General features: G+C 54.6%; 2 protein-coding genes across 2 annotated transcripts; one reads left to right on the forward strand and one right to left on the reverse strand.

Moving 5' to 3' along the window:
• Positions 1–15: 15 nt before the first annotated feature.
• Positions 16–3,473, forward strand: LOC132086041 (protein phosphatase 1 regulatory subunit 14B-like). Its single transcript, XM_059491502.1, has 4 exons — positions 16–298; positions 1,197–1,280; positions 2,579–2,611; positions 3,198–3,473. Exons 1-4 carry the CDS (start codon positions 23–25, stop codon positions 3,264–3,266), a joined length of 462 nt encoding a protein of 153 aa, XP_059347485.1. The 5' UTR covers positions 16–22; the 3' UTR covers positions 3,267–3,473.
• A 139-nt stretch (positions 3,474–3,612) lies between these two features.
• FKBP2 (FKBP prolyl isomerase 2) lies at positions 3,613–6,680 on the reverse strand. Its single transcript, XM_059491504.1, has 6 exons — positions 6,634–6,680; positions 5,883–6,029; positions 5,145–5,257; positions 4,647–4,693; positions 4,134–4,169; positions 3,613–3,816 (listed from the first exon to the last, which is right to left on the reverse strand). The coding sequence occupies exons 1-6, from the start codon at positions 6,643–6,645 to the stop codon at positions 3,755–3,757; spliced, it is 417 nt and encodes a 138-aa protein (XP_059347487.1). The 5' UTR covers positions 6,646–6,680; the 3' UTR covers positions 3,613–3,754.
• Between the last annotated feature and the right edge of the window lie 1,116 nt (positions 6,681–7,796).

Below are 7,796 nucleotides of genomic sequence, written 5' to 3' on the forward strand. Positions count from 1 at the left end.
GCTTCCGGTCGGTGGTCGCGGCATGGCGGAGCCGCGCGGCGGCCCCGGGCCCCCGGTGCCGGTGCCGGTTCCGGTGCCGGTTCCGGTGCCGGTTCCGGTGCCCGGCGGAGCCGCCCCCGCGCAGGGCGGGCCCCGCGTCTGCTTCGCGCCCGCGGCGGCGGCGGCGGCGGCACCGGAGGAGGGCCCGGGGCGGGGCCGCGGGAAGGTCACGGTGCGCTACGACCGCCGCGAGCTCCGCAAGCGCCTGCACCTCGAGGAGTGGATCCTGGGGCAGCTGACGGCGCTCTACGACTGCCCGGTACCGGGAACGGGAACGGGAACCGGCAACGGGAACCGGGAACGGGAACCGGGAACGGGGATCGGGGCCGGGACAGGGAACCGGGACAGCGGGGACAGCGGGGAATGGGGGCCGGGCACCGGGGACAACGGGAAACGGGAACGGGAAACGGGAACGCTACCGGGCCCGGGACGGCGGGGACCGGGACCGGGAATTGGGGCCGGGCACGGGATCGGAGCCAGGACCGGAGACATGCGGGGAGAGGGGAGGGATCAGTACCGGGATGGGAACCGGGAACGGGACCGACACGGCGGGGGTGGCACCGGAACCGGCACCGGGACACGTGGAGAGAACGGGACCGGGACCGGGGGACAGGGGTGAGAGCCCAACCGGGACCGGCTCCGGGACCCCATCGGAACCCCAAAATTGTCCCAAACCAGCGCCAAGAATTGCCCCAAAATCACCTCAAAACCATCTCAAATCACCTCTAAAATCAGCCCCAAAATCATCTCAAAACCACTCCAAAATCACCTCAGGGTCATCCCCAAAATCAGCCCAAATCACCTCAAAAATCACTCCAAAATCAACCCCCAAACCATCCCCAAATTATCTCAAAACCCTCCCCAAAATCGTCCCAATCTCGCCTCAGAACTGCCCCCAAAATCACCTCAAAGTCACCCAGGATCAACCCCAAAATCTTCTTTTGGGCTCTCTCCCCTGACCTGGGGTCCCCTGCCCTCATTTCGGGCTTTTCTGGGTTCCTTTCCCCTGATTTGGATTTTTTGGGAGGTTTTTTTGGATCCCCCTCCCCCAATTTGGGTTTTTTGGGGTTTTTTTTTTGTTTGCTTTCCCCTGATTTTGGTTTTTTTGGGTTCCTTTCCCCTGATTTTGGGTTTTTTGGGGTTTTTTGGGCCCCCAGGAGGAGGAGATCCCAGAGCTGGAGATCGACGTGGACGAGCTGCTGGACATGGAGAGCGACGGCGCCCGCAGCGCCCGCGTGCAGGTCAGAACGGGCAAAAATGGGCAAAAACGGGCAAAAACCACTCCAAAACCACCAGAAACGCGCAGAAACCACCCCAGAACTGACGAAAAACGGCAAAAAAAAACCCCCCTGAGACAGCCAAAAATGGCCAAAACCAGAGAAAAATGGCAAAAAACCCACCCTGAAATCACGAAAAATGACCAAAAACCACACTTAAACCACCAAAACCAGCTAAAAATGGCCAAAACCAGACAAAAACAACGAAAATAATCCCAAAATCACCCTGGAACTGCCAAAAACCACCCTGAAATCACCAAAACGGCCAAAAGAACCTGAATTCAGCCCCAAAACCAGGAAAAGAACCTAAAATCACCCTAAATAACCCCAAAATCACCCTAAATAACCGCCAAATCAACCTAAAATTATTCTAAATAACTCCAAAACCACCCTGACCCCACCTAAAGCAGCCAAACACAGCCAAATCACCCCAAAATCATCCCAAAATTATTCTAAAAAACCCCAAAACCACCCTAACAGCCAAACACTGCCAAAGCCACCCCAAAATCATTCCACAATCAGCCGAAATAACCCCAAAATCGTTCTGAAATCACCCAAAACCGCCGGAAACCATCTGAAACCACCCGAGAAAACCCCAAAACCACGTGAAATCACCCAAAAAACCCCAAAACCACCTGAAATCACCTGAAAAAACCCCAACACCACCGGAAACCACCCAAAACCCCACTGAAACTACCCTGAAACCACCCAAAAACCACCAAAACCACCCAAAATCCTCCTCACAATCATCCCCAGAATCGTCTCAGGTATCACCCAAAAATCACCAAAACCACTCCAAAAATCCTCCCAAATATCCCAAAAATCATCCCAAAACCATCCAAAAAATCACAGCAAAATTACCCCGAAATCATCCCAAAGTCAATCTCAAAAATTATCCCAAAAATAACCCCAAAAATCAGCACAAATCCACCCCAAAATCTCCCCAAAATGAACCCCAAAATCCCTTGGGGTCCCTCCAGGAAGAATCCCCAAAATCTTCCCCAAAAATCCTCCAAAATTACCCCAAAAATCCCCCAAATCCCCCCAAAAATTCCCCAACCCCCACCCCTAAAATGCCCCAAATCCCCCCAAAATGCCCCAAAATCCCCAAACCCCCTCAAATTTCCCCAAATTCCCCAAAATGCCCCAAAATGCCCCAAATCCGGGCGTGGCTGTGGGGGCGGGGCCTGGGGGGTTCAGCCCCGCCCCCCAATTTTGGGGACCCCAAATGCTGACCCCGCCCGCCCTCCCCTCCCCCACAGGAGATCCTCGTTGACTGTTACAAACCCACCGAGGTGAGCCGGACTTTGGGGTGAATTTGGGGCATTTTGGGCAATTTGGGGGATTTTGGGGGATTTTGGGACAGTTCTGGGGGGGGGGGTTTTGGGAGAGAATTGGGGGCATTTGGGGGAAAATTGGGGCATTTTGGGCAATTTGAGGGGATTTTTGGGGCATTTTGGGGGGTTCTGGGTTCCTTTTTGGGTGGGGGGGCTCCCATTTTTGGGGGGGATTTGGGGCAATTTGGGGGGGATTTTTGGGATGGATCCCTGGGAGTTTTTAGGTGGAATTTCGGAGATTTTGGGTGGGATTTTGGGGAGGAATCCCCGGGAGTTTTTTGGGGGAATTTCAGGAATTTTGAGGGCAATTTTGGGACGGATCCCCGGGAGTTTTGGGGGGAATTTGGGGGATTTTTGGGGGGAATTTGGGGAGGTTTTGGGGGGATTTTTGTGAAGGGATTTCCAGGGAATTGGGGGGAATTTTGGGGGCATTTGGGACAATTTTGGGGGGCATTTTGGGGCAATGTCAGTGGGATTTTGGCTGGGGAATTCTGGGGACCCCCGGAGGATTTTGGGGTCCCCTGACCCCCGTTTGCCCCCCCAGGCATTTGTGGGGGATCTCCTGGAGAAGATTCGGGGGATGCAGAAACTCAACACGCCCCAGAAGAAATAACCCCAAAATCGGGGGAATTCCCCCAAAATCCGGGGGAGCCCCCAAACCTCGGGGGGGACCCCCCCAAATCCCACCCCCCGCCCCAATTTTGGGGGGACTCCTCCATTTTTGGGGTCCCCCCCCTGCAATGATAATCACCCCCCCCTCCCCCACTGGTTTTGGGGGGTCCTGGGAGGGATTTTTGGGGGGCATTTGGGGGTTTTTGGGGTTTTTTATTTTAGTTTTTTTAAATTCTGGGGGGTGGGGGGGTTTGGGGTTGTTTTTATATGGGTTTAATAAAAGCAGCTTTGACATTTTTTCCTTTTTTGTCCTTTCTCGCCCCAAAAAAAAACCCGGCACCAAAACCTTTGGGTTTAACCCTTTATTGGCCCCAAAATTTGGGGGTTTCCCACAAAAAGTCCCCCCCAAAAAAAAAAACCAGGGGGGACCCCAAAATCCCGGGTTTGTGGGGGGAGGGTTTGGGGGAAATTCTGGGGGTTTTGGGTCCCCTAAAGCTCCGGGCGCCGCTCGATCTTCAGCAGCTCCACCTCGAAAATCAGCACAGCCCCCCCTAAAAACGGGGGGTCAGCACCTCAGAATTACCCCAAAATCCCCCCCCAAATCACCCTGAAATCACCCCAAAAATCACCCAAAATCCCCTCAAAATTACCCCAAAATCTCCTTAAAATTATCCCCAAAATCACCCTGAAATCCCCCCAAAATTACCCCAAAATCACCCCAAAACTACCCCAAAAATCACCCTGAAATTACCGCAAAAATTGCCCTTAAATCCCCCCAAAATTACCCAAAAATCCCCCAAAATCCCCCCAAACCCCAAAATCCCGTATTTTTACCCCAAAATCCCCCTTTGGGGGGGTCAGGTCTCACCTGGGATTTTCGGGGGGGCTCCTCGGTCCCCGTAACCTGGGGGGGGAAATGGGGAGGGGTCACCGGGGCCGTTTGGGGGATTTTCCCCAATTTTGGGTCACTTTTTTGGGTTTTTCTCCAATTTTTGGGGTCCCCCCGTTTTAGGGACAATTTCCCCCATTTTTAAGCGTTTCTCCCCAATTTTGGGGTTTCTTTTTTGGTTTTTTCCCCCCTCCCCCCATTTTAGGGTCTCCTCACCCCCAATTTTTGAGATTTCCCACCCAAATTTTTGGGTTTTTCCCCAGTTTTTTGTATCCCCCCCCCCCCCCAGTTTCATTTTTTCATTCCCACCCCAAATTTTGGGATTTTTTTCCCCATTTTTGGCATCCACCCCAAATTTTTTTTTTGTTTTCTCCCCATTTTTGGGATCCCCACCCAAATTTTAGGGTTTTTTCCCCAGTTTTTTTTAATCCCACCCCAGTTTTGGAGTTCCCACCCAAAATTTGGGTTTTCTCCCCCGTTTTTGGGTCTCACCCAGCTCCGGGGGGATCACCAGCTTCCTCTTCTCCCCCTCGCACATCCTGGGGGCCAAAATTCACGGAATTCACCCCAAAATCCCTGAGCCCCGAAATCCCCAGAATTCACCCCAAATCTCCCGAATTACCCCCAAAATCCCTGAGCCCCAAAATCCTGAGAATTCCACCCAAAATCCCCGGAATTCCCCCAAAATCCTGGGGTCAGTGGTCACTCAGTGGTCACTCAGTGGTCAGTTGGTCACTCAGGGTCACTCAGGGTCACTCAGGGTCACTCAGTGGTCAGTTGGTCACTCAGAGTCAGGGTCACTCAGGGGTCACTCAGGGGTCACTCAGGGTCACTCAGTGGTCAGTTGGTCACTCACCCCAGCAGGGCCCTGGTCCCAGCAAGAACACGAACGGTCAGTGATGGTCAGTGACGGTCAGGGATGGCCAGGGTGGGTCAGTGGTCACTCAGGGATGGTCAGTGGTCACTCAGGGGTCACTCAGGGTCACTCACCCCAGCAGGCCCTGGTCCCAGCCCTTGATGACCTGCCCGGTGCCCAGTGAGAACACGAACGGCTGCTCCCGGCTCAGGCTGCTGTCAAAGGGGGTCCCGTCCTCCAGCGTGCCCTGCGCCAGCGCCACCAGGAAAACCGGTAAAAACCAGCACGGACCAGTACAAACCAGTACGGACCAGTACAGGCTGATATAGACCAGTACGGACCAGTATAAACTGATATGGACCAGTAAAAACCAGCACGGACCAGTACAAACCGGTACGGACCAGTACAGGCTGATATAGACCAGTACGGACCAGTATAAACTGATATGGACCGGTAAAAAACCAGCACGGACCAGTACAGACTGGTATAAAGCAGTACGGACCAGTAAAAACCAGTATGGACCAGTACAAACCAGAACAGACTGGTACAAACTGGTACGGACCAGCAAAAACCAGTACGGAGCAGTGTGTGTCCAGTCCCTCCCAGCGTGCCCCAGTCCATCCCCGTCCATCCCAGGGTGTCCCAGGGTGTCCCAGCACTCCCAGTCTGTCCCAGTTTGCCCCAGTTTGCCCCAGCTCATACCGTGTAGTGCAGGGTCAGCACGTCTCCCCGCCGCGATCTCTCCCCGCAGCGCTCCGGGCGCCTCCCAGCGTGTCCCAGTTTATCCCAGTGTGTCCCAGGGTGTCCCAGCACTCCCAGTTTACCCCAGTTTACCCCAGTCTGCCCCAGTTTGCCCCAGTTTGCCCCAGTACCGTGTAGTGCAGGGTCAGCACGTCTCCCCGCCGCGATCTCTCCCCGCAGCGCTCCGGGCGCCGCCGCACCCCGATCTGCACCTTGCGGGGCTCGGCCGCCAGGGGGCGCTCGGGGGGCAGCGACAGCGCCAGCGCCAGCAGCAGCCACTGAAAATTAACGGAATTAATTGTAGTTAATTGTGTCATAAATGTCACCTTATTGACACCTTAACATCACCCCGAGTGTCCCTGACGGCGCCGGCAGCAGCCACTGCCATAAACGACATTAATGTCACCGAAATGCCACTTATTGTCACCTTAATGCCACGTACTGTCATTTATTGTCACTCGATGTCCCCTATCGTCATTTATTGTCACTTATTGTTACTCAGTGTCTCCCATCGTCATTTCTTATCATCTGTTGCCACCCCTTGCCATTTATTGTCACCCAATGTCCCCTATTGTCATTTATTGTCGTTTATTTTCGTTTATTCTCCTTTATTGTCCCCCCCCCCCGCCGCGGCCGCTGGGAGGCGCCGTGCGCGGGCGCGCCCGTGACGTCACCGGCGCCGAGGCGATGACGTCACGGAGCCCCACAACTGCGGTCCCGCCCATTCCCCGCCCCCGGACCCCCCCGCGCCCCTCCCCCGCTCTCCCGGGCCTCCCCCACCCCCCCCGGGATCCCCGGGACCCCCCCCCGGCCCCTCCCGAGCCCCCCCCCGCCCCCCAAATCCGGTCCGGGACCCCCAAATCCGCCCCTCCCCCCCCGCACCTCCGCCGCCATCGCGGTTCCCGTCGGGATCACGTGACCGTCGCCGCGCCTCCGATTCCGGTCACGTGACGCGCTGTTTCCCGCCGCGCGATTGGCTCCCGCCGGTCACGTGGCGCCGCCGCCGGAAGCGGAAGCGGCGGGGATGGCGGCGCGGCGCGCGGTTGCCATGGTAACGGCCGGGCCCCGGTGGGGTTAATTAACCCCCCAATCAGCGCTAATTAGCGCCCCCCTCCCCCCCAGCAGCGCCTCATTTGCATGGGGAGCCCCCGGCGCGGCCGCCGCTCGGCTGCGGGGTTCGGGACGGCGTTAATTGGGCGTTAAGTAGTCCTGCGGGGGCAATTAGCGGTGTTAGGGGGCAATTAGCGTTAATTAGCGGGGCGCGATGGGGCCGCGGCTGCTGGACATCGATCGGCACTGAATAAGTTGCCAATATTTTGCTAATTCATAAGCAAAACTAATCAAGGGCCTTATTGACAATAATTATGAGCTGATTAACATTAATTATGACCTAATTAGCATTAATTAACGGGCGGTTTCTTGTTATTTCATCACCGATAAATCGTTGTTTAATTAATAAAAATTAATGGCTTTATTAATAAATATCAGAAACTTAGAAGTAATTAATAGCCTGAGTAATTCAATTAACGCTCTAATTAGCAATAATTAAGGACCAAATGCGTGGGAATTGCTGATTTAATGGTAATTAATGTCCTGAATAACGGTAATTAACGCCGGTCACTCCCACAATCCTTAATTGTCGGGTCTCTGAATTAATTAATGGTTAATTAGTGCTTAATTAGTGCTTAATTAAGGGTTAGTCGCTAATTAAAGGCGTTAATTGCAGGGGCCCTGGGCCGCGCCGCTCCCCGCACGCTGGGCCCGGGCCTGGAGGGGCCTCAGCACCAGGTGAGACCCAAAATTATCCCAAAACTGACCCAAAGTGTCCCAGAATATCCAAAATCTGCTACAAAATGCCCCAAAATTGCCCCAAAATGTCCAAACATACCCAAAACCTGCCCCAAAACTTCCCCAAATTCACCTGGGAACTCTGAATCCACTCCAAAATATCCAAAAACTGCCCCACGATTCCTGAAACTGCCCCCAAATCCCCCAAAATGGCCCAAACTGCCCCAAAATACCCCAAAACTGTCCTGAAATTCACC

The sequence above is a fragment of the Ammospiza nelsoni genome, chromosome 35, assembly GCF_027579445.1.
Source record: "Ammospiza nelsoni isolate bAmmNel1 chromosome 35, bAmmNel1.pri, whole genome shotgun sequence".
NCBI lineage: Eukaryota > Metazoa > Chordata > Aves > Passeriformes > Passerellidae > Ammospiza > Ammospiza nelsoni.

Excerpts from the sequence above, each read along its gene's own strand:
- FKBP2 (XM_059491504.1), bottom strand. Across the intron at positions 5,258-5,882 it reads TGCTGACCCTGCACTACACG|GGCACGCTGGAGGACGGGAC; the intron begins GTACTGGGGCAA and ends GCGCTGGCGCAG. Across the intron at positions 4,694-5,144 it reads TGGGACCAGGGCCTGCTGGG|GATGTGCGAGGGGGAGAAGA; the intron begins GTGAGTGACCCT and ends TTTGGCCCCCAG.
- LOC132086041 (XM_059491502.1), top strand. The coding sequence starts at position 23 with ATGGCGGAGCCGCGCGGCGGCCCCGGGCCCCCGGTGCCGGTGCCGGTT. Across the intron at positions 1,281-2,578 it reads CCCGCAGCGCCCGCGTGCAG|GAGATCCTCGTTGACTGTTA; the intron begins GTCAGAACGGGC and ends CCTCCCCCACAG. Across the intron at positions 2,612-3,197 it reads ACTGTTACAAACCCACCGAG|GCATTTGTGGGGGATCTCCT; the intron begins GTGAGCCGGACT and ends TTGCCCCCCCAG.